Below are 27,060 nucleotides of genomic sequence, written 5' to 3'. Positions count from 1 at the left end.
GGGGGGGGGGGGGGGGAGTCCCACAAATAATGTCAGAACGAATGTAGCTGATTTACATTCTGCTCTCTTTGTGATTGTGCTACCAGTTGCTGTTGTGTCCAGGGTAATTAGGAGGTAATGACAGTGTAATTGGGCATTGGGCACATTTGGAGACAGACAGACAGACAGACAGACAGACAGACAGAGAGGGAGATGTGCTGAATGACTTGTCTAAAAAGGGATGACGCTGTATGGGCAGACTCTCCACCACCACCACCACCTGAGTGCCACTCACAGACGACAAGGCAGAGGAGAGGGGGGATGAAGGAGGTGGGCCTGATATGGAGGAGGGGGATGGGGAAATATGGCTGGAGCAGGTGGAGGACGCTAGTTAGCGGGCATGCTCCTGGTGCTGTGAATGTGACAGAGAAAACCGTTTGGTTTATACACGCGTTGGTCTCGTGGATATTCGTATTCATAATTCTCTCTTTTATTTCACCTCTTTTTTTCCCTATGGTTGGTTTCCTCCCGGTTTTGTTCCTGTTTTCTGTCTCTACAATGCGTGCACAGATAAGGATTGTCGAAAGGAAGACAATTGTACAATCCCTGTAGAATCCCTCCCCCCCGCCCCAATTTCCCTTCGCTCTGCCTCTGACGGACTAAGACAGATTCTCCTGTATAGGTGAATTGTGAGAGGGAGAAAGACGGGGCGAGAGAGAGAGAGAGAGAGAGAGAGAGAGAGAGAGAGAGGGGTGAGCTGGTTACTGTGGCAACCAGGAGAGTGACTCTTGCAATGGCATATGCATGGGGGGGGGGGGGGGGTAGAGAGGAGAGTGCTGGTGAAGGGATGTAGTAGAGGGAGGAGTGGGCTTGGGGTGGAGGAGGTGGAGTGCAGGAGGCAGATCAGAGGGAGGTGTCAGTGGGTTACTGCGCACAGAGAGATTCACCCTCTTTTTTTTTTCTAACCCTGGCAGAAGAAAGGAGGCAGAAACAAAAGGGAGCTGTCTTTTGAATGGTCGCTGCGCTGGATTGGACTGTCAGCGCTTCCTCCTAACAACCTCACTTAGCTCTCTACTCCCAGACACTTCCTTACTCTGTGTCTCTCTCTGTGCTTCCCTTTCAGAACACGATACACGCTTCAGTCTGTTGCATGTGCCTCTCAGATTGAAATCTACCACTGATAAATTACGGCGGTTAATTGTTGGGAATTAACTGCTGGATTTGAGCTTTAAAATGAATAAAGTCAACTTCACACTTGTGTACATTTTGACTCAATAGTCAATTATTTCAATTAAGGTTGCAACTAACATTTATTTTCCTTTTTGATTCATTTGCTGATTACTTTCTCCAATCATTGTTTATTCTATAAAACATCAGAAAACCCAAAGTGGAGTCACTAATTGTGTTGGTTTGTCCGACCAATAGTCCAAAATCCAAAGACATTCAGTTCGCTTTAATGTGCAGACGAGGAAAAGCAGGAAATGATTCCATTTGAGAGGCTGGAACCATCAAAGCTTTGCTATGTTTCCTTGATGACTAAGCTAAAACGATAAAACTTAGATGTTTTAACTAATGTCGACTTATGCTACCATTAAACTAAGCTAGCAAGAGTTTGTGACTTTAGTTGAACACCAACCGTTGTGGCCTTCAAGTGACAATTGTGGAATAAATGGTTTGTGGGCAGATTTTGTCACCGCGATAACGTCGCAACCGTGCAAGATACAGTCACGAAGCTTTACAGGTGTGCAGTTGAAATGAAGGTTGAGTTGACGATGGGTGTGGTCTCAGCAAGGACACCGGGAGTAAGGGTTGTAGGAAGAGGGAAAAGTGACGTTTCAATATACCCCTAGAATGTAGACATTTTCGCGCTATTCATTTTTGCACGTTTAGATAAACATTCTGTGTCGCTATGGCAGCGACTTATGTCGACTACTATGCGTAAAAGAGAGAGAGCTTCATAAATGTAAAGACTTGCTCAATGCATTGAGTGAAGAAGAGTCAGATGGTGGGATGGAGATACTACAACATGAGCAGTTTGTCATACAACCCTGTGTTATTCAATAGCACATAAAGGACCTTGTACCTTGAAGATCAATGCATTCCAATAGCGGTGTTTAGGTATACACCAACCCCTGGCTGTGTTCAATTATTATTCAATTGTCAAAAAAGTAGCTGATCCATTTTCTAGGAGAAAATGTATTGTCCTTGGTTCTACTTTAAGCCCAAATCTTGCTACATCCGCATGCAGGACAACTGGATTATTCCAGATTTTGCCCCATCTGTCGTGTAAACTTTCCATTTTTGCTTAGATAAGGGCAATTAACCTGTTTTTTAAAAACTCCTTCCAGAGACGTTATGACTTTGCTGGCCCGTTGTGAAGACAAGAGGAGGATGAAAGTAAGTAACCCTCTGACCTTATGACAGGAGCCCACAGAGAAACAGACTGCCAGAGACAAACAGAGCCATGGGGTGGGTGTAATGAATATGCTGCCCCCTATGGTGGGGATGACCTTATAAACAACAACAAACTGTCACTGTGGCCAGGCCTGCTGGGAGCTGCCCTCTGTGCAAGGGCAAATGGCCTGGAATTCACTGGACAGGACTGCCAGGGCTCCGAGAGGAGACAGTTATTAGATGTTGTAACACAAGCTTGTGGCCATGCATAGTCGTTTTTTTTTACTGTGCACTCGTTTTAACAATCAGTCAAACGTTTAAATTCCTGCTTCAACTAGCTGATGAGGCCACACGAGTACTGCGTTAGATGCCGCACACAGTAGTTTCTCCGTTTGTACGACGCTGTGTGTTGGCACATCATAAGTTATTTGTTGTGTAACCCAGGTAGATCATCAAAAGTCCCGTTGATGCCGCAGCGGCGAATGTGCTCCACTGTGTCGCGTGGCGCTAAGTGACTGCTTTTATTATACGAGACAAGCGACACGCCTGCGATCGCTGTGATCTCAGCCAAGCGTTTCCGAATCAAACGGCAGAGGAGAGACGTCCTCGTGTTTCAAGGAGGGACTTTCATGTCACCATGAAGGAGACGGGGGGGGGGGGGGGGGGGGTCAGAGCGAGGCATATGGCATCTTGAATTTGGGCGATGAGAACTGACAGGTTAACTGAACATTTGGCGGGGGGATGGTGAGTGGTAGGGGTGCACGGGGAGAAAAATGGGTAGAGGAGAGGTGGGGGAAAAGAGGTGTGGGTTCTGGTACGTGTGTGTGTGTGTGTGTGTGTGTGTGTGTGTGTTTTGGGTGGGAGGGGTAGGTGGGTAAGGTTGCTAAACACTTCCATCTGTTCGTATCCCGAGGCGCTACTGGGGCAGTTAGCTACTGTCTTATGCAGATGAGGTGTTGCTGGGGCGCCTCCTTCCGCTAACAGCAGATAAATAATGATATAAATATATTTGAATAATAGAAATGGCAGGACGGGGGGGGGGAAACAAGGAGCAGAGGGGTCAAGCTGTTTCCGAGGGAGAGCTTGTTGTTCTTTTTTTTGATCACAGCTCTCTCAGGATGTGCGAGCGCCGTAACTACGTCCTCGTTAGGGTCGGCCTTCCTCACCGTCCCATGAGAGAGATCTGCTTAACAGGGGTCCTCCACGCACACCGACATGCATAATAGGAGCAATGAAGATATAGTGGAATTCTAAGCATTGCTGATAATGTCACTGTGTACTTTGGTACTGTTAATATACAGGATATAAAACCTGTTTTGTTTCTGACCAGTGACCAGGTTTTCACCGTCTTAATCCATTATAATAAACCTGTAGCTCTTTACGTTATTATTCTAAACACTGGCTAACTGGTAGGTCTTCCTCAGGGGGGAATATCTTGTGTGAAACATTTTAGGTTTCTGTTAAGAGTAACTTTTGACTTCTTTGGGATAAACAGAATTAGATAGTCAATGTATACAGTGACAACAAGCTGAAAAGACTTTTTCAGGAAAGAATGTCACGAACACAAAAGGGGCGGTTTAGAAAATGGAATTTGCTTTGTAGACCCTCTGTTTATTAGACAAGTAAAAGTAATATATTTGTGTGAACATAAGGTTTGCCATTGGTTTGTTGATCTTATTGGGTTCCCATTAGCATCTGCCATAATAGTTGCTAATCTTCCTGAGGTCCACGCTGTCCTTGGATTTCTGTCTACAGTCCCGTAAACACTGATTCCGACCTACGCTATAGGCTTTTCGGATTGAAAGAGGTTTTAAGGGGTAATTGAGTGAGATTCTTGAATCCCACACGTCCCTGTTCAGTCATACAGTCATGTCATGTGTGTGCTCCAACTAAATTATCGCATATTCAAATGAGGATAAGGGGCTTTTGTTAGAATGAGGGGGATAGGAGAGAGAGAGAGAGAAAAAAAAGGGTTGAAGAAGTGGAGGAAGGAAAGCAAAGCCCAGACTGATTTGAATCTGGTAAACTGTCAGAGAGAGGGATTACCCCACCAAATCCCTGGCGAAAATAGAGGCCCGAGTTATTTACTAGCCTTACAATCAGCTGCAAACCATCTGTACTTAATTGTAAGACACAAACTTTATGAAGATCAACTGGGGATTTGGCTACAAAGCCTCTTACGCCGCTGAATTGGTGTCCCTGCCTCGAGGGGGAGAGTATGGGAGGGTGCTAGAGACACGTCACATGTACTTTGGAGGACGTGGACTCCGCTGCTCTCTCTAGTATCTATCAGTGCCCCGTCCTGCTATATACATAGACAAACCCTGTGCATTATTAGAGTAAGGGGGGGGGGCGAGGGCAGGGAATTAAGATGAGCTTTACAAAGTAAGCGTGCAACACTTCTGCTTGCTTAGAAGAGAACCTGGACAACACAGGCACACACAGAGATATATACATGGCTGGCCACGGCCGGCACCAAAACATTTAATTGGCTTGAGCCTGAATTGCTTTTAGCAGAGGCCAGTCATGAGATCCCAATTGGCCACGTAATTGACCTGGTAACCTACACTTAGCCATGGAAATCAGCATGGGGGGAAGACAACAGCTAAGATAAAAGGCCCGGTGCAGAAACCCTGCATGCGGTGGCATTGTTTAATGTAGGTCGCTGTGCATTCTGTTGTTCCTGGCAGCCATCTGAAGACAGGAGATAAGAAGTCCTGTCCAAGCCACTGAATGGCAGAAAGCCAGCTTAATCCTATTTAACGAGAGATCTGGGCTGAATCTAGGGTGGGGCGTGTTGGTTGGGGTCACGCGAGGAGCGCGTCAGGGTCAGGCTGTGGCTTTGTTGGAGGTGTGGTCCCCGGACATTGAGAATCTTCAAAAACAATGTACACCCCACCTCTCTGCATGCACTCATCCATAACCACTGACATAGATGCTTATTGAGTGCTTGGGAACAAAAATGTGAGTGTGTGATTTTTTGTTGTTGTTGTTCTTATTTTGTTGCCGAACAACAAGAGCTTAATAAAGGAGGAAAAGACTGTCCTCCACGAGCGCACCACTTCTAAGAAACTCACAGAAGCGTGACCCAGGAACAAACATTGTGGGATCTAAGCTGCTGGCCTCTTTAACTCATTTATTTTCTTCTGCCGCTCTAATTACCATCTCCATATGTTGAAGGGGGAGGGGGGGGGGGGGGGTGTTGCGGGTGTACGTGTATGGACATAGGGGGTGGCGGGTGTCAGGGATTAGGCCATCATGTCTGGACATACGCTGTGTGTAATCACGCAGGAAGGCTGGTCACTGTGCATCTCTGTGTCCAGTATAAGTCCGTGGGCCCCGGGACTCCACGTCACTATCTCAGAAACTCCTTTATATTACAATATAAAGTAGATGTAAATGTAAAATGAGCTAAATAAAATGTTATAATAGACACATAAGCTCTGAAACTCTGTCTCACATAGAATAAATTCAGCATTATTTTTGTGTTTTCATGTTGTGTTAGTTGGAAATTTGTTGGGATTTGCTAATGAGACTGTATTCATTTCTCTGCAACTCCCTTCAGAGCTTCACAACAAAGCAAACTGCATCACAGAAGCTATAAACTACAAAGCAAACCGCCTGTAAATTACAAAATAAACTGTTAAGATAGAAACTGTCACACGCGGTTTCACAAAGTTCAGAGAAGCACCTGTAGTTTTGTCCTCTGCTCGATCACATCATGACTCTTAATGAAGCTTCCCCCGCCCCCCCCGCCCCTCCACCCCTCTTCATTAGAAGGTATAATCCCCGATGGCCCATCTGCCAGACGCCAAAGCCACAAAACACAGAGCAAACAAGGCTGGGAACAAGCCGGCCATTATGGGGCCTCTTTGAATGGGCCGAGCGATCGCCTACACACTCGCCGTGTTTGCTCAGGCCCTGCACACGCTCACCACAGCGCTGCTATTTCCACACAGAGAGGAACTATTTGAGTTTCAGGAGAATGATTGCTGCTGATGAGCGGTGCACCTGCCACTAAAGAGGATAGGTGTGTGTGTGTGTGTGTATGTGTGTGTGTGTGTGTGTGTGTGTGTGTGTGTGTGTGTGTGTGTGGAGGGGAGGACTCTCCCTCTCTAGCTCAAAACTCAGACTTAATACTGTAACATGAAATAAAATGGTGCTAAACTTTGTAGGACACAGTGGATGCTATATTTTTTTATTTCATTATTTGCTCATTTTAGGCAGCAGAATTGGCTCACAACTGCTTCAATGTATCTCATGCTTTCCCCACAAACAGCTTATATAATAAGACCGATACAAGCCACTTTGTCCTGTCACTATACAGCAGGCTTTCTAAAGGGCCTCCACCACATTAATAATACGCTCTTCTAAATGTCCTCTTTCTAAGCAAAAAAAAAAGCCATTTTAGGAAAAAAAAAAGAGAAAAAAAACCAATTGTGCTATACGTTCATCAGCTCGTGTTTTTCAGTGTTTACTGAGGAGAGCCAGCACTGTTCTAGCAACAGAGACTGACGGACACAAAATGGCTGCCTCGGACTGAAAGAGGCAGTGAGCCAGAGCAGCAGCAGCAGCAGCAGCAGCAGCAGCAAACCTTTTACTGGTCTCCCTCTTTCCTCACTCTTATTGAGGGATTGACAAATTGCCAGCACACCACCACTTGATTGCTCCCCCCGCCCACACACCCTCTCCAATAGTCCCACAGCATCGACATATCGGGGGGGGGGGGGGGGGGGGGGGGGGGTTGCAGCGCAGTGTGACCCCCTTTGCCGCCCAACCGGGATTACACTGTGGAAATGTAATCCTGGTTTGGGGGGGGGGGGGGGGGGGGCTAAAGGGATCAAGGCGCTAGAGGACACAATGTAATCAGGGACAACGTCTACACCCCAAGAATCAGACGGCAAGATAAGTCCAAGCAGAGGTTTATCCACGGCGTCAATTAGAACATATGTTGGGACACATTAATTGAGGCGCGACACACTTACTGAAAGTCGGCCCGCTCATGCATGCCGAGAGCAACGCACACTTTTTAATTTCTATCATTTTATACACTTAAAAAGATTTTTTTTTTCTTTATTAAAAAGACTTTTTGAAAAAATATATATATTTCATTGCATGAATATATTAATGTGTGAAAGGCAATTTCACCTCCCAGGATATATGATGGTGAGAGACAGTATATATGCTTATAATACATGTGTGCTCCTCAGTGTAGGAGGGTGCCCAAATTAGTAAATGCAGCGGATGAACTGAAGAAAACTGTCTGTGTCTGTGTCTCCCCCCCCGTGTGTCTAAATGGATGCACAAGGTCACGTGATCTGGTCTCCATTTTGGAGTGCTGTGCATGTGTGTGCAGGTACAGCAGCCTGTCAAGACATGCCTGGGACACACAAAGATAAAACTCACACACACACACACACACAAACACACACGCTCGTTAACTACACGTATAAGTGACCTCGCTAGCTTAGAAAAATCAAGCTAAAGTGAAAAAAATAAAAACATAGAAGAAGCTGGCTAACATACAGTGAGCTTAATAGCTGCTGAGAGAGAGGAGGCTTATCTTCCACCACAGCTAATATGAGCTTCTCTATTAGATGAAAGGCTCTTTGCCTTTCTCTAATTTTTTTTGTACAATTTCTCCAGGCAATTTATTTAGGGTGGGGGTAAAAAAAAAAAGAAAAAAAAAAAGGGGAGCGGAGAGGAGAGGAGCGGAATCCGAGCAAACCGTATTGGCCCAACGCACGACGAGTCATAGCAAGCTGCAGCCAATCAGGCTGAGCTCACAGCATCAACTCAGGCCCTCAGCAACAACATGACTATTTACTGTATGCAAGAGAAAAATCTATTTGAGGTTCATCACTGCTCGCCCAACGAGCCACATGCACACAGAGTTTGTGTTCGATTGTCTTTACAAATGAACGTAATATTTGTATTTGATTCATGAGGTTGCATTTAAAATCTGCACTCTTATTGTCAGTAAGTTGGAGGGAAAGCTGTGTGAAAACTCACCCTGTGATGTTATATTTGATGGCTGCAGAAAAGAGCAGAGGCACCAAACATGCAAATGAAACCTGTTTCCTTAGCTTTCGGAAGGCTCACTCTGTATCCTGCATTGTGAATTAACTCGGATTATGCAAAGGACCTTTTATTCGCTCACTTATCAGTTTAATTTCTTTGTCCTCAGAAGTATTTTTACACAGACTCCCTCCGTATTGTACCTCTCTCTATAGTCGCTGAGTGGAACTAAAGGATTATGCAAGCATCTCCGAAGAATTAGGTTTCCTCAGTTTAGACAAAATAATGTAAAGAGTAGGTTGGAAAGACCAATAGAACAGTTTTCTTCTAATGTTTTAAATACCAGGAGTTTGCATGTAGAGTAAAAATATTTGAAGCCGTTCAGCTCAAACGTGTAAATACATCTTGAACGAAATATTGCATAATTATTTCAAATCTTGCATTTAAATAACAGGAAAGTCTTGGTTCTTATCACAATAATTAGCTCTACAATACACATAAATGTCACTGTACACCGTTTTAATTTGATTACATTTAAGAAAAGATTAGTAATTCAGTACATTCCTAAAATATATATATTTTTGGTTTAATAAACCAGATGAATCCTACATTTTATAAAAACTGAAAATATGAAGCTTTGCAATTTCTTTTTGGCCTTGAATATGTAACAAATTTGCTTTTGGTATTTTTTTGATTAAACATTTAAATAATGTTTAATATCAAATATTAAAAATACAATACAATAAAGATAATCAAAAATCTGTATTTCCTGTCCGATTATAATTTATCTTTTAATTCGTGGTAACTCAAAAATGAAGTTCAATCAGTTTTAGTTGATAAATTAATACCATAAAGGTGAAGAAATGTTAGATAACAAAAAATAAAGAAAGAAAATCTTCCTATGAATCCCCTAAAATAAACACATGGAGTCTGTCTCATCTCAAGGCCAGATCTGCTGCTCCAAACCGATTCTTAATCATCCTTTCTCACCATCTGCTCCTCCACTCTGTATTTCAGAGTCAAGGTTACACATCACAGCTCGAGAAATACTGCAGCAGGAGTGTGGCGATACATGACAGGGCACCGGGGCAAAGACGAAGCAACGCGTGCAGCAACGCCGCGCTGAGACGTCCATCTATCAAGGTGATTTCCCACGGCGACTCGTCTTGGTTATACTTTTCCTCAGGTCACCTTTATACTGGCACCGCGGAATTAATTCACTTCATTATCTGTAGTTTTGATTAGCATTGCGGAGCAGGGGGAGGAATCTTCATCCCTATTATCTTCTGACTGACTTGTGGGACGGCTAAGGTTGGATCCTCAGTCTTTACCTCTGTGCAAGTTTTGCTTTTATTTGCTTGTATCTTAATTGTCATGCGACAAATTACTGTCATCATACTTGCGACGAAGGTGATTCTGTGGAGAGAAAACAATCTGGTTGAACTGAAAAAATAAATCTCTATCACAGCAGCACAAGCTACGTTTGAGGCCTGCTGACGTAAACAGCTGTGATTTATTGAAATGTTAAAAATGTGTGTCAACAAAAGGGAGGCGCCGGGCCGGCGTTGCCCTCGCACAACCAAAACGCACTTCAGTCGTGGCGACGTCCACCAACATTTCATTTGATTGCTTGTCCCTTGTTGTGAGGATGTGAAAAAAAACGGAGGGCTCGCATGTCATGAGTCTGCATTAAAGCTCAAGTCGTGATGTTTTTCCCCCCACTTTCTTTCGCTCACTTCCTCGGCGTCAAATACAGCACAGACGGGGACAGAAAAGGGAAAGAGAGAGAGGGAGATAGAGGGGAACAGAGAGAGGGAGGGAGGCTGTGAATAGGCAGAGTGAGTGGCATGCATGGACAGCCCCTCTGTCTCTCAAAGACACTGCAGCAGCTGCATGCACGCGATAAGAGCAACCATTCACAGCCCCCCCCCCGCCCCCCTCTTTTTCCTCCTCCTACACACCAATACCATCTCTGTCTCTCTACAACACACACGTTTCTATGTACATCGGCCTCTCTGCAGGTTCCTACAATGATGCTGAGATTTCAAGCAGTCTTCTGTCGCCAGTCAAAGGTCTTCCCCCACAAACTGTTTTATTTATTTTTTTCTGTGACGTCAAAGTACAGCAGGGTTGAACACGGATGAGACTGGAGAATTGTGCGGTGGGGGGATCACCTTTCTCTTTTATTTATTTTTCAAATCGCTGACAGAGAGCAATCGCATAGCGCTCAGCGGGCAGCGACACTGACGCTCATCTAGCTGTCCACCACACTGAGTCTGTGTTGTGTGTTTTCTATGTGGCATCCTCAGGTGATCTCACATCAGAGAGAGGATTGGTTAAATCCCTGTCCCATAATGACAGCGGGATGTTTGACTGACTATCTCTGATCAGCGTCTATGCACCAAAACCGCAACTTGCATTATGTCACCTTGCATTCCAAAGACATTTACGCCTTAATGCATCATCCATGTCATGTTGCTTCTCCCCCCCCCCCCACCCGGACAGGAAGTGATCCAACATCCCTCCCTGTGAACACACACACACACACACACACACACACACACACACACAACCTGGCCCAACTCATCACTCTCAACAGCTTTCAGGCTTGTGCTTTACATACAGCTGCAGCCTTATCACACATGCAACGACAAAAAATTGTTCCTCAAATATATGACGTGAACCGCCAGTGACATCCATGCCAATCACTCCAGATCCACTGATAACATCCTGCCCCCAAATCCATACAGTCCACGGAATGTCTTAAGTGCCAATTAATTGGCGGCTCCGTCCGCGATTAGCTCGTGTTGCGCTTATAGCTAATCTGTATCTTGGCAGGGAGCCACGCATGACCTGGCTTCCATCCAGGTCTGGGAGCCTACGGAGGGAAGCAGCCGGGAGCCGGAGCCCCGGCGCAGCACTGAGCGGCCCCGGAGAAGATGTGCCAAACTGCGCCGGCACAAAGGAGACCTCACTGTTTATCAAAGATTAAGCAGTGTTTAGTATCTCTCCCCCGGCCCTCCTCCTTCTCCTGCCTGTGCTCAGATATATACGCATGCATGCACACACACACACACACACACGCACACGCACACGCACACACACACCACCTCCAGCTCGCACCCTAATTGTTTCCCAGCCCCGAGAGTTTAATAAAGAACAAATTGCGGTTATTGGTGAGCAAACAGCACAGTACGGAGGTTGGAGTGTGATCATTGCAGTGCCAGTGCAGTATAGAGACGGAAAGGGCATCAGCCAATTTAACTAATATCTGTGTGAGTCTGGGGCTGGAGCAGCAGGCTGTGTGTGAGAGTGAGAGTATTTAATGCTGATGTCTTACAGTGCTGCTGGACACTTGGTGACTTTTGTGACATTGGATAAGCATGTAATCAAAACTGCAGAATCATACACACAGTCATGTTTTCTAATGCTGTAATGTAGTGTTCCAAATATTGCTTCACTGCAATGTGAAGTCTGACACAATCATGATACACATGACTTATTAGACATTCATTTGTGCAGGGAGGCATTGAAGCAAATGAACTATTACTTGTGTTTTGCTTCCATAAAGCCACTCATATGATATTTGTGGAGAGCTGGACAGTTATAGTTATTACACAATTTACCCACTCAAATTCACACAGGTAAACATTCTATTTGATCGGATATTTTTGTATTCTTATCGATACATTTTCTTTGATTTTTTTGGTCCTAGAAATTAATTAATAAAATGATTATTATATTTCAGATTTCTTATATCAAGCCTTATGAAGACAATATTCAAATCTATAAACCATTATTGTAGCTGCCCAGGTTAGGTTTAAAAGAATTACTGTTAAACCTTTGTGACAGTGGTGGTCACCCTTACAACATGGTAACATATGAATATTTATAACTAATAAATACTTACATCTATCTATGCTCGCTGCATATCAAGTATTTTTTTGTTTTTCACCAGCTAGCTTATCATGCTGCCTGCAACCTGCCCAGCCCAAGCGTATCTACCCGTCATGTTCCCATAATGCTTTGTTGCAGCTGCAGCCAGATTCATGCACACAGGTATTGATTTTCTTCCCAGTTTTTTCTTTCAGTGCAACCCTTTATTTATCTCGCTAAGCCCCTGCCACTGGGTGTGAGGAGAGAACCAGCTCGCAGCTTGTGAGAGGACACACTGAATTCAACGCGAGAGAGACGCTTACCACGTAACGTGGATTTATTTTCATTTATCTGTCATTTATCTGCCACCGCCGCTCTGCTGCAGAGCATAATCCTAGCTCTGTGTGGGATGCATGTGTAGGTATGCATGTGTGTGCGTGTGTGTGTATTTGTGTGCTGTCCGTCCACACAAACACTCCGTTCTCCACAGGCCACCTGACCCATTTTTCTGTGTGAATAACAATACTCCAGCCAATCATGGAGGGAAGGAATGGCAAGAGCTGGAAAAAAAAGACTCAACATTCAGCCTGTCACACGTCAGAGTCCCAACCCTGCCTGTCGACAGAGCGAGGGATAGAGAGGGAGGAAGGCAGAGAGAGAGAGAGAGAGTTAGTAATCCTCTCTCTTCTCTCCCCCTCCTTACCTCCTCTCCCTCTACATCTCCACCACAGAGGGACCAGTAAAACCATTACCCACCCAGCCCCCAGCTCAAGGTTGTGCAGCGCCAATGGCTGTGCTTCCTACGTAGCATGCTAAGAAAAGGGCAAAACTGACAGCGAGGGAGCTTCAAGGCTGCTCTCAACAAAAGGCATTCACTACACCAGGCTACCTCTGGCTACAACACACAGTATATATACAGAGCGAATGATTACCTCCCATTCTACCCACTAGACAAATATTTACAGTCGGGCAACAGTGATACTGGAAAGTCACTATTTCTCTAAAACACACTTGAGCTGTGATGCAGGAAGGAAAAAAATGTCAATGTAACATACCTCCCTTTTATATTATTTATGCTGCATGTTAATGAAGCATTTATGTTAGCTGTCAACACAGCGTGGCCCAACACGCCTGCCTCAAGCCATCTCAGAGTTGACTGTATCCTTAGCATAGACTCTAACAAATAGACGTAGTCGCTGCGACGCCACCCATTGGTTTGTGGAATACCATTTTGAAGCCTCAGGTGCGGCAATTTGGTCGTGGCCATCTTGTTTTTTGCAACCAGAAGTGACACGAGGGTGGAGCTAAGTACAACCGAACACTTGATAAGACAGTTTTACGAGACCAAAAAGGGAAACAAAGACGAAAAAAAAAACTGACAACTCCCGGACCAGACAACGCCATGGTAGCGACCTGCCAATCACAAGGTAGCCCTGCCCTAAAGCATACTCTGCTTTATGGTCTGTTTGACTCTAAATGGACCATCATTTACTAAATGAACATCATGCTGTATTGAAGACTTGAAACTAGAGATTGAGATCATAAACTCATGTTTATAATGTTTCCTGAGGTAATAAATCAAGAGAGAAGTAGAGTCATTTTCTCATAGACTTCTATACAATCCGACTTATTTTTGCAACCAGAGGAGTCGCCCCCTGATGGCCACTGGAAATAATGCAAGTTTAAGGCACTTTTGCATTGGATGCACTTTGCCGAACCGGAGCTTGCCGCCTCATCCATACTGGCAATTTGAAAACACACAGATCAGCTTAGTTTTTGCTTACATCAACGGCCATCAACTGTGCGACCCTAAACCCACAGGCATTAATGGCTACATACCAGCTGGCTTCATAGCTGCCTTTAAAATGGAGGAGAAGGAATGGAGAAGAAACAGTGGGAACTGTGGAAACACATGATAACGTCCAGCAGCCTTTTGATGGTAACTCTTGATATTTACTTAAATTATGCACAGCCAATTAAACCTACATGGTGTGGCTGGCTCTTCTCCCTCTGGGCGATTGCTGCGGGGAATCGAGGCTGGCTGCAGAAAAATAACTCCCAACACACATCCCCAAATGTCAACACACATGAAAGAAACTGTGAAATGCACAAGATGGCTCAGCAAATGGCCGGGCTGAAAGCGTTGGAGCAATCTGCAATATCCTTAAACAAACTGTCTCTACATGCAACCAAACCCAGCAGTGCTGGTGATGGTTAATATATTAAGTGGGTAACCTGTAATCATTGTTCTTGACGAAGAAATAGAAGGGCGTTCAAGGCATGTTTAACAATGCAACAGTTCATATATGTGTGTATGAGATAGTGAAAGAAACAAAAAGACGGCTAAGAGATGAGGGAGGACGGAGCAGAGCAAAGGGAATCTGTGTGATGGCCGACGGCCCTTGTGCTTAGCTCGTGTGCTGCATGAAAAGAAGCCTCAGTGTGGGTGTGTTTGTATGTGTGTGTGTGTGTGTGTGTGTGTGTGTGTGTGTGTGTGTGTGTGTGTGTGTGTGTGTGTGTGTGTGTGCGAGTCTCTGCAGTAGTTCTGGGGGGGTCGGCCGCCGCTAAGCCCTGCTGGTGCTGAATGCAGAGCAGCCAGCATCAGGCCAAGGCAAACGACTACAAGGCCTCCTCAGTGACTGCAGCGCAGGCTGCACCTGGGGAATGGCCCTGCACAGCAACACAGCCGCAGCCAGCCACGGTCCATCACGACGCATCCCAAAGAGCAACCCGGCAGGAAGTAAGCGCATGGTCTGTAACTGAAGTACAAGGCTTTTTAATAAAAATGATAATCACAGTGGGCCTTCTTATCTGTTTAAATAGCAGACGGTGCTACAAGATGTAGAATATTTGAAAGGCAAGTCAGCCAACTGTAGTTTAGCTCAGGCGTACTATACACATACACGTGGACTTCTGATTAGTCAGAATGTTTTTCTACTGTCGAAGCTTCTTTTGAGGTTTTTGAATGTCTGTTGTCATATTTTATGACCTCAACCCCCTAAAAAATACATTTGGAATGAATGAGTTTGTCCTTTTTATTGAAATCAACTTTCTTTAATGAATATAATTTGTATAAACTGTTTTTTTGACCACAGTGAAAATGTTGTTTCTGAAAGGATGAACGCTTATAAATATCTATTGAAGCAGGATATTTTGTTAGATAGACATTTTATTCATTTTGGAAATCATTACATCAGACTTTTTAAAACTCTATTGAGTTATTGGATATGATTGGATCACACAAGTTGGAAACAGTCCTAAACAGCAACCGCTGGAATATTAGTGGAGTCTGATCTTTATCTGCAACTGTGCAGGAACACTGAATTTAAACATAATTAATAGAAATGCTATTAAAAAAAAGCATTTTTATATTGATTTAGGATTCGAATCCCAACATTGTGAATGAAGCGTTGAAATGATTTGGTACTGCCCGACCAACAATGGTAGAAATAGTAACATGATGAAGTGAAAACACATTTAAGTATTGCCAAAATACACTAGATATTGTATTGTCAGTTAAGTTAATTCAATTATAAAGTGGATCCAGTGTGTGGCATCAAACGTAGACTGGGGTCAAGGTTGCTATTTGCATCCCTCCTGACGATGGGCCATCTTTAAGAGCCATATTATACAACGACAGATTTCTCTCCATTGTGTCCATAAATCATAGTAAACCAGTAAACCCATCACGATCACACTTGGTTGGCTCCCCTCTCTAAACAATAACTGAAATCCTCTTAGTCAGGACAGTTTGCAGCTTTTGAATTGATGCATTCCCTCAACTTGCCTTGATACTCACATATATTTATATATGTATATATATATACTGTATATTTCATACAGTAGTTTGTCACAGCTAAGACAAACTGGTCACTGCTTGAATCCAGACATGTTTCCGGTTTTAAAGTGATTTCATTGGACAAAGTGATTCGTAAGTCCAAGAATCAGTTTAGCTGTACAGGCATAGCTACTGAGACCTAATCCTTGTTTCCACATATTTTGGTTAAGTTGTCGCATAGAGTAGAATACAAAACAATAGCCATCTTTACTAAGACGTGATATAGTTTAGTATTGTATTAGTGGAAATGAGAAAAAATGTGTCCAGTTCGGTGAAATAATTAAACTTGTAAAAAGTTTCTTTATACAAACACAAGAGAAAATACATTATAAAAATGAAACTGTGTTGCCTCATTGGAAGAATTTTTTCCCAGATAAAACAAGTTCAAGAGAGCATGAACTGAACATTTTCTACATCGGTTCCGTTCAAATCCCAGACCACTATAATAACACTGTATCAGGCAGCTATGCTGCACTGTTACTTTTATTGGACGTCCTGACTGAATGCATTTTTCATCATAATTTTATATTCTTTTCTAATGGACACCAGGGTTCTTTAAGTGGTGCTTTGTTAGTCTACCCTGCAACAGCTCAAAAAGGTCCACGTCCAGTGAGACTTACAGAGGGCCTGTCTGACGGCCGCTGCACACCGTGCTACACCTTCCCGACTGAAAAGCCAATTCAATTATTCATAGATAAGACAGAAAAGCTATATTTCACTTTTTTTTTGTTGTTTAAAGCCCAAGTGTTGATATTGTTTTTGTTCATTAAAAATTAAAATATTGAAGCTCGGTCATCGAGATGAAGGGGTCAGGCCATCTTGCATTGAGCTGTCAGTCACTGTAGTGTGCATACAGACTCACAGACATGGACACACACACACATAGTGCACTTAAAATGTGTGTAGAAGAGGATGAGGGGAATGGACGGTGCGTCAGTAGGATGCGTGCACTGAGACGTGAATAAAGACCATTTGCTCATGGATTCATAGGCTTCCGTCATCCATTATTTAGCATGGAGAAGAGCAGTGGATTGGTGGCTGGCTGATTTTTCTGACAGCGTTTACATGGCTGATGGCTGCAGATGTGATGATTTTTACAGCTCTAGATAAACACTTTGTTTTGACAGTGCAGACCTCTTTTTTTTTTTCTGTAAGATTCAGCATTCCAGAAATATTCAAACTTCTTCGCCGTACTGCAAAACTATTTGACGATTCAGTGATAAGTTCATAACATCCAAACACAAATTTTATTAAAAATGAGAGAAACCTACAGTGTACATTCCATCCCTGTAAATAGCCATATCTGAAAACACGCTCGCGGCAAATCCATTTAAGGACAATTAAGAGATTGCTATAGATTTCAACTTGGCCGATTTCGCCTCATCGGACAAATGTGAAACGTCAAAAAAAACAAAAAAAAAGCAGTCGCTAGCCAGCATTTGCCCTCCATCCAAAAGCAAAATGACATTAGCCCCTGTCTATTGAGTTTGCTAAATGCCCCACATAAAGTGAATTTGCCCCCCAGGGCTGGGAAACAATCACGCAGGCGAGCGTTCCATTTAAGTGATTTGAATGATCGGAGTGCTGCGGTGCTTCCTATCAACCGGAGAAATGGGTCAATACACTGAGACTAAGTGACATGGCTGGCAGCCTGCGCTCCCGTGGAAGACCAGGCAGAGGAAGAGGAGCGGGACCTCACCGTCATTAGGTCAGACCGACGTGGACGCACACACACACACACACACACACACACAGGATGGGCCTGGCTGGCTGGTACAAGCAAGGCCTTTGTGCGGGTTCACGTCAGAAGATTCGTACAGTTAGCTTGGACCAAACACACCTCTGCTGTCACAGTGCTCAACACAACTCAGCAAACAAAAGCCTCATCGGCGACTAAACACTGTGGAACAAAAAACACAGACTTACTTTCAGCGTTGATTGACAATGTGTCTTTCTCCCAGGACACAACGGTGATGTAGGCCTCCACTGAGGCAGGGATAATGCACTTGAAGACCGCCACATTGCCTCTCATGGCTTTCTGGTCCTCCACCCGGACTGTGTAGGGCTCTCGTAGGACTGCGGAGGAGAGGACAAAGAGGTGTTGTGCATAAGACTAATACTGAGCTACAGTAAGACGTGCTACTCCTCATAATACAACCACAAATTGCTTGGATTGCAACAAAGCAGTAGTGCAGACATTCACGAGCAGAGGAACTGACCAGCCTTAATGTGGACATCTTGGCTCCTGATTCTCCCTGAGGGGTTCTCCGCTGTGCAATAGTAGGTGTTGTCATGGATGAGTTTGCTGAAGCTGGAAGGGGGGATGTGGAAGATCTGAAGGGTGCCATTGGGGTGCACATGGCGGATCCCTGGCACATCATAGATCTCCTCGCTGGTGGCCAGGTACCAGCGCAGTGAGACAGGGGGCACGCCTGCGGCGGGACAGGCCACCGATGTCCCTGTGGTGCTGGCAAACACTACCTCTTGCACAGATGCATTGACAAAATATAAGCTGGAACGTAGATCTTCACAGAAAACTGCAGGGAGACAAATGAGATTGAAAAGAGGAATGTTAGATACGTTGGTTGTTGTTTTTTTTAGCTTCCTATCAAACTTGAACATTGTATGTCAGAGGTCTTTAAATAATGAAACGGACAAACTGTACCCACTATTGTTAAACCCCACCACATAACAGAATGACTATCATATAATCTGACAGAGTTGTGCTATCCTGCATCTCTGGCCGAGTGTGTTTGTCCCTGGTTGACCATTGTGTTTGTGCTCACTGCAGTGGAGCGAGGCTGCAGGAGTCTCTCTTGTTGTCTATGAAGAGACATTGCAGCAAAGCTCTGGGAGAGCAGCGATGGATGTGAAATAACAGAGCTGGCAGAGCGCCAGACCCGCCTTCACAACATGCATGTCTGTAGTCACACTCTCCCTCTAAAACATGCACATGTGTGAAAACCACACAGGACACTAGAGACAATAAATCAATTTATCGACGAGATTTAAAAAAAATAACAATAATAATGGGCACCTATTTTGATAATCTATTAATGTTTTCAGTCATTTTTCAAGAAAACAAGAAAAGCCAAACATTCTCTCACATGAAAGAATTTATAGCTTTTCTTATATCATCGTAAAGTGAATATTTTGGGGTTGTTTGAAAGAGTCTGCGTGTGACTTATGAAGGGGAGACAAACCTGATTGGCTTGTTGAATCACGTTTTCTGATCTAGGCAGCCCATAAAAAAAAACTGACTGGGTCGTCATATTTCACAGTTTGTGGGTTGGTGATATATCCCCATTAATTGTAAAAAAATAAAAAATCTGCAGATTTATCAGCCCGACATACCACACACAAATATTCATATCCACAATCCTTTTCTGCACAGAGCGAAAGGTTCTAAGGGCAAACAACCCAACAGAGTTCTCGGAAATCCACAGAGTTCTTGTTGTCAGTGGCTTCAGGGGTCATTTTTTAACATCAGCGGCATTTCTTGTTAAACATATGGAGGAAAAAACGCATTACTATTCAAGTTTAAGCAAGCATCCTGAACACACGCGCAATAGAAGTGGCCATGTCACATAGTGTAAGCAGCAATGTTCACAAGATATTTTGGTGTTTTAGAGGTGTTATTTATCTTCTTTTCCGTCGCTTTTGTGTTTGCCCTCGCACGGCCGAACAACCATACATTCTCTCTTGACAAACTCATTTGCATCTCTGCTTTCATCCGAATTAAAAGCTGTCATGCAGCTTCTGTGGCATCCAAAAAGGTTCCATCTTGGATCTAAACAGGTAATCTATCACTGTAACAAGTATATTGTTGCCGTGGTGTCAAACACTTACTGAGAATCAGTTTCTGTAATTACAATTTGGATATTGGCAAAAGAAATTATAATAATAATAATGAAAAAAAGGTCCTAAAAGCTGATATGCAGTCAATTTGTCATGTTCACCTACACAGTGTGCAGCAGAGGATGTTTCCAAGTCATCTTAACTAATGAAGCGAGTCAATGTAATGCGATGCACTTCCCCTGTAGTACGTTACTGTGCTGGATAAAAACTGACAATGCAACTCTTTGCTGTAATGGAAAACCCACAGTGTTGGCACGGAGCCAGGATATATATACTGGCTGGATCCCAAGGAAGGATGGAGGACTTGTTTAATACATCCACTGTCTTTTGAGTATTTTCCCTGTTGTGTTTGGTGGAGAAAAAATAAAAAATAAACAATGCGAGATAACTGCAGCCCCCCGTTTGTGGCACATTTAAAAAAAATCTGGAAGATTCTTTGTGTACCGTTGTAGTAGCTAATATCTTGAATGTGTCTACACTTCAAGAAATGGTCGTAACCTTCAAACTGCATTCCTCCTCACTGCACAAACAAGTGATCTCATAGCTGCTTCTTCTTTTCTGAGGGACAGGTATCTAACGCAATCAATCATTTTTTATCGACTGACTAAATGAATAGCTTGAGCACTTTTTTATTAAACATGCATGTCTGTAGTCATCACTTACTCTATGACTTAGCATGATACAGGCTATGTTAGCCTGTACACTATAAAAAAAACAGTTGCCAGTTTAGTCGGAACGCCTCATTAACACAAATGAGGTCTAATACACCTTCTAGAAGGTTATAGATTTCAGTTTTCATTGAGAAATGATAGCAATGAAGGTAGGCTGGTTATACAGTATTGGACTGCGTAGGTTTGAGGTAGGTGTACCTCGCTCCTCGCACTCAGAGCATGGTTTTTCCTTGCAGGCTGCAATTTTGCTCGCGTGAGCAGAGATATTCTGCGCAGAGTAATGTGAAAGCGTTCGTAAAAGTAATATACGTGTGTGGCTGTTTGAGTTGCACGAATGAGATCTCGTAAATGAGATGTTTGTGCTTGCTATTCTATATCTGTTTTTACATGTACTGCATGTCAATGTATCAATGTATGTTTTTGTCAATTTGCTAATTAAAAATGTCTATGCAGCATTTTTTGTCTTAATGCTAGTTATGTTTTCTTCATTTCCTTGTGGTATTTCTATTGCTGTGGGTTTTCTTCAGACGTCTCTCAGGGCGATCACACTGATGGGCCCCAATGTAGAGTTTTGCCTACTGCAGCACTGTCATCACGAAAGCTTCTTTAGCTATGAAGTTGGTGATTCAAATCTTATGCTTGAAAAGATTAGATCTGATTAAATTGTGTCTCTATAAGGCAGTGGCAGATTGGTACTGCAACAAAAATATGAAAGTATCTTTCATGGATAAACAATTCATTCAGAACGCTTATTTTAAAATGATGATTCTACAGTGAACAAACAATGATCATGTGATAATATTTATAATAAAAAAAGATGTACAGTGTGGACCTTTAAAGTTTAAAAGTCCCTCACCGACTGTAAATATTTCAGGCATCTCTACTGTATCTCTTCAGCCTCTGCTGTCTGTGTTGTGGGCCCGCTCTCCCTTTCCTGTCGCCAGCCTGCCTGTGCGACAGCTGCCAATCCCCCCTCCCCGGAGACCCAACATTTTAGCGCTTCATAAATTCCTAATGAGCGAGCTCAAATCACCGGCCACTTCCACCCACCGGTCGTTCAACCTGTTAAGACAAACAAACACTGCAGAGTACACATGTTTCCGCGCATTTCTAGCAGGCACTCACTTCACACATGCGGTGCTCTGAGGGCCAGGCCTGGAGGTGTTGAGAGGCAGACAGTTGTAGCTGTCGACGGCTATAAGACTGTAGCTCCGTATCCAAGAGGAGGTGAGATAAAGCAGAGGAGCCACGACACATGTCACGTTCTGGAGGATTTTTCTATTATTGATTGCCGTTTTTTGGCCTCGCTAGAACCTGAACCTTAAACATTCAGGTGTCATTTTACCAATACATGAGTAACCTGACGACAGTGTGTTTGCATCCAAGTGTGCATGTGAGGTTGTATTTTGTGTGTACATTGTGTCAGTCGATCCTGTGTTGTAGTTGACGCGCAGATAAATAACTGTAGTCTTACATGACATCACATTACTAACCGAGCTACTCTTACAACGATCAATCATCAGTTTGAAGGGTTCCTTTAGAATGTGTTGCAAAGACCAAGCGTGGGTCCATTCTGAGCATTAACCTTCAAATTACTTTTATCATTATTTCTTATTTCCTCAAAATGATGCATTTGCTAAACTAACGGGTTTAACGTAGCTGCACTAATGCAGCACATATACAAAAAAAAGCATCGGCGAAAACGCCATAAATCGTGAAGTACAAGCAAAAAAAGGGACGTTCTAAATGTTTCACTACCCATAATGATACATAAAGAGCTTATCGAGAGTTAATTTACTTGTAAACACAGAGTAACAGCTTGTCAGTGGTTTCCTTAAGTAGGAAAATCTGCCATCAAGATGATCATAAAATCTCAGCATCTGTTAGGAATAGCAGGGAGCCACCGTGTGACTGTTGCTCCATAACAGACAGAGCGGCTGGCAAGCGGCTGTTATTGTGACACCGTTTGAATCCTTGTAGTTACAGGCAATTAGCAATACACTACATCATCCATACTATACTATGCAGTAGCTGATTTTTATTGATTTTGAAAGCCACTGTCACAAATTGTATAATCTAAAGACTTATCTTAGTTCATTAAATATGCACGCTAAGAAAAACAATGTCTTTATATTTCTTTCTTAATGAAGTACGATTGTGTCACAGTGAAACTATGGGTTGGCAGTAGTCAGTTGTGTACCTGTGTATTAGTATTTCACATTACAGTAATGTTAAATATGTTTTTTTCATTGTTCATCTCTTTAAGTCATTATCTGTTTTGTTCCACAAACAGGTCTTCTCCTTTTAGCTTAAAAAGTTTAAAAAAATACAGTGAAAATGAAGTAAGGTAAATAGCGGTGAAATTCAAAGCTACCATTTGTGCCTAAAAGGATGAAATAATAACGCATGATTTGTATTTGAACCCCACCATTAACAGCTGTTGATGGTGGAAGTAGAACAGGAGGTTTTAACAGTGTGATGGTGGCTGTGAACCAAAACAAACAACCATCACGCAGCCTCCGGTCTGAGCGTGTTTGAAAGGTGACTGGGCGAAGAAGAGAGGCTGCCTCCTAACTGCTTTTGTCTCGATTCGCTTTGCACCAACTCATAAAAAATTGAGACCCCCCCCTACCACCTCCACCTCCATCTCCACCTCCACCACCACCACCACCCACTTCTGGGTGGCTGATTCCTTCAGATTAGAAAGCCTGATGGACGCAAAACCATGCCAGATCCCAACGGTTCAAATAGATACAGTGGGAGTGCTTGTATTTTTTCAGCACAGTGCCATGGAAAACAGCGGGGGCGGGGTTTGAGTGGGGAGGCGGGAAAGCTGGAAAGCACTCCGACGGGTGACGAGTGGGCTGCTATTAACAGAGATAGACTGGAAGAGAATGTAAAGAAAAGGGAGGACAGGAGAGATGCCATGACAAGAGGTCAAAGACGTGCTCCGAGTCAGTTGTGTCCCACAGCCTCCTTCAAATGAATACTTTTTATCCTTATTCCTTTTCTCTTCACTGTCTTTCTCTCCGAGCTCTGCGTTCTTTAGTCACCTTCATCTCTCCTTCACGCTCCTCTGGTCCCGTCTCTCACATTCTGACCCGCTCCACCTTTACACCGGGATGCAGGTGCAAAACAAACAACGCATGCCAGAGAGGAAGTCACACCGCACTCCGCTGCCCGCTGACCGACTCTGCTGCTGATCTGTTTTTACCGGCCGCTGGACCTTCACGAGTCCCTGCGACTGAAAAAGCAGTGCAGCCCTAAAATGTTTGGAAAACAGAGAATACACTCTGCTGTGTCCTGGTTTAAGAGCAAAGGGATGCTGTCTAGTAAAGTGATTTGATTTAAAAGGTGCTACATTTATTATTCAGAGCTTTAATATAGCAGCAAACACCTTATGACACGTTTGCTCTGTTACCGCTGTTATCACAGTTAGCTGCGAGCAGCCGGCTCAACCGGCACAAGGTTGTGGAGGCAACAGAAATGCTCCCGCTCTCAATGTTTAGCACCTTCGAAAAAAAATCAGACGTTACCCAACTTGGACCACTTATCCAATAGTGCATTCAAATCAGTTTAATGGTAGACACTGACTCCTCACACTTCATTTCCTTTCACAATTATTTAATAAAGCAGAAATTACAGAAACAGAATTTGTATTTTGCCAGGATATGACATGAATATTCAGTTGGAAATAAATAGCCCAAGACAAACCGGCCTAATTTATCATACTGCTTGCTTGCAAGCAAAGGAGACAGTATGTGGGTGGCTGTTAGCTGTCATCAAGTGTGTTTGTGTACGGCACCGTTAAATAAAAATAATCTCATTAACGGCTGTCATAGAATAGTAAAATGTAACACGTACAAATGCGCATCTCGGAGATGTGAAATGCATTGTTTTTGCAGACTGAAGAGGCCGCACGTTTGAGGAGCTAGTGATAATGCTGGGTGAGATCAAAACAAGAGCAGGCTGAGTCTTGAAATGGGAGATGAAAGATTTATGTGGACCCTATCGATGGTCGGTGAGACGTCAGCCCGGTTGGCAGATTAAGACTGCAGTCTGCAACGCTTTGGTCCGCATCTCAAAGGGTTTCTGTCTCTGTTGATCGTGCTGGTTTTCTGAATCTTACTGTAAAAATGAAGTATTCTCTTAAGATGTCACGGCGGCTTATTGAGCGCACTGAAAAACTATGATTGGGCTGTTTCTATACCTCCTTTTTCTTTAAAGTTGGTTCCTGAGATTTGTTGCTGCATTCTTATCTCTATATTTAATTCCACCAATGTACAAACTGTACAAATCCGACGAGTCATTCTATCTCAGTCTCAGTCTGGTACGGCTTTGGCATCGCACACATTACAGTAGTATATGCTGAAAACGAATGCACTCCCATGACTATCATGCCCCCACACACACACACACACACACACACACACACTCTCACTAGCAGTCACCATATGCCTGCCTGTGCCAGAGCACATCAGCTTTCCATGAGCCAAAACCACAAAGAGGAAAAAGTGATATTGTTTAATTATGAATCCCATAAATGTATAATAGATGCACTCTCTCTTTTTTCCTGTGTTTTTGGTCTGAGCAAAGCGCGGGGGCAGGAAGAGGGGAGGGGGGGTCATGTTGGGTTAGTGAAGGTCCCTTCTTCTTGCAGTGCGAAATAATGCTTGGCACAGTCCCACATGTCAGCACCTATTGGTGGCTGGGCGTGCTGAAGCCTCGAACCGTGGATTTTGCAGGTGACTCCTAATGCGATCCTCCGCGGTTGTGGAGCCTCTGCTGATGCGTTTGGAGCTCAAGGGCACCAGACACACTTTGGTCAAGGAGAGTGCACGCGGGCGTATCAGAGGGATGTGGAGGGGGGGGGGCGTTAATGTCTGGAAGCACCCCACATACATAGAGGGCTGACATGGCTGACAGGTGAGACGGTGAGGAGTTGCTCCAGAGAGTGTTGTGAGAGTGGGCACCGGCTGCAAAAATACTCAATAATATCCCGATTCCAAAAGAATAAACAAACAAGCCTTTTATTTCCCCCGGTATTGTGTGTTCAGTAAGACCCGTGATGCTCCACTACGACGGTGCCCATCAGCGGTTGCTTCCAAATCACCCAGGCAATTTATTTAAGTAAATGTCTGATCAATACAGGTCCCACCAACACACAACATAAATAGGCCTATGCATTAGCCCGCTGATGAGAGGGGCTTTTTGCTCAGCCTGTGTTTACCTCAACCAAACACCATTAATCAACCTTCGATGAATGGGCTTGGGCGCCTTTTGTTTTCTTGTTGAAAATGACAAAAAGTCATTGGTGCTTCGCCATTATCACACAATGTGCTGGCTCACTGTTTTGTTCTCGGCGATGGCGTTCTGACGTTCACCTTTTCTCCTCTGATTTCATCACATTGAATTAGCTATTAGCCACTGCACCCGCCCCAATGCCACTGATGTGTTTAAACGTTAAGAGTCCATTTGGCTCTCAGCCACGGTGTGGCCTCCGCCAGGTCAGAGATGTCTGCGGTGCTACGGTGGGTACCAGGGCATCAAGACATTAGGGCAACTCCACAGGGGGCAAACAAGCACTGAGCCACACTGACAGCTCATGGCAGCCGATGCAGGTAATTAAGGCAGAGCTCTGCAGAGACTGCCTAGGGAGGGTGGAGAGTGGGGGCTAGGGGGGGGGGGGGGGGGGGGGTCGCAAAAGGAGGAGGGATAGTGGGGACGGGGGTTGGGGGACGGGAGGGCCTCGTGATGACAGCGAGTAAGCATCCGAGCCCCCTCCTCTCCTGCCCTAGGGGCTTACACAATAATCATAGAGAGGAGTGCAGCGCCGATCCGAGATGCGCAGATCTTAGAGCCCGGGTTCCCCTCGCACTCCCAAATCACCGGCTCCCATTTTGCCCTCATGAATAATGTTGAGCAGCGCGCTCAGTGCCACGCAGCCGCTATGTAAAACCAATGATACCCTCCTCTGATGTCAACTCTCCGGAGGGCGAGATGAGAGTCGCCGTGGAGTGGATTAGTTGATGCATATGAACGCTCATTTACATGAGCGCCAAACGGTAGAGGTGGGAGTTCCCACAGACGGGGCGCTTTGAAGACCTTAATCAGTTACATCACCGAGGTGGAAATGGACTAATACTGCAAATCAACTGAGACAGAGAGACAGAGAGAGAGAAATAAGAGAGAGATGGCTGAGGAGGGAAAGTCCTGAGAGCGAGTAAACAAACTCCAGCTGCTGCCGCTGAAGCTAATATGCAAAGGCACATCAAGGGAAAGAAGCAAAAGAGGTAAAAACAACCATATGAGACATTCATAATGCTCCATTAGCCTTCCTGAGAGACACGGCGTTGAAATAGCAGGACGTTCCCGAACGTAGCAACTTCTAATATATATTCCACATGAATATCAAAGTGTGAATCA

At 44.1% G+C, this 27,060-nt stretch overlaps 1 protein-coding gene across 2 annotated transcripts in view; it reads right to left on the bottom strand.

Annotated features, from left to right (window-relative positions):
• The window catches only part of LOC306704555 (cell adhesion molecule DSCAM-like), a gene marked incomplete at both ends in the record, with an annotated part of 90,338 nt that overhangs the window by 51,761 nt on the left and 11,517 nt on the right, over positions 1–27,060 (bottom strand). For both annotated transcript variants that reach the window (XM_079170953.1, XM_079170954.1), the window contains 2 exons: positions 18,032–18,181; positions 18,325–18,642. In XM_079170953.1, the coding sequence (XP_079027079.1) occupies positions 18,032–18,181; positions 18,325–18,642 (468 nt within the window). The remainder of the gene's footprint in view (positions 1–18,031; positions 18,182–18,324; positions 18,643–27,060) is intronic.

The sequence above is a fragment of the Pholis gunnellus genome, assembly GCF_910591455.1.
Source record: "Pholis gunnellus genome assembly, chromosome: 13".
In the NCBI taxonomy this organism is placed as follows: domain Eukaryota; kingdom Metazoa; phylum Chordata; class Actinopteri; order Perciformes; family Pholidae; genus Pholis; species Pholis gunnellus.
The sequence above is the reverse complement of the archived record's forward strand: the minus strand, read 5'-3'. Positions and strand labels throughout refer to the sequence as shown.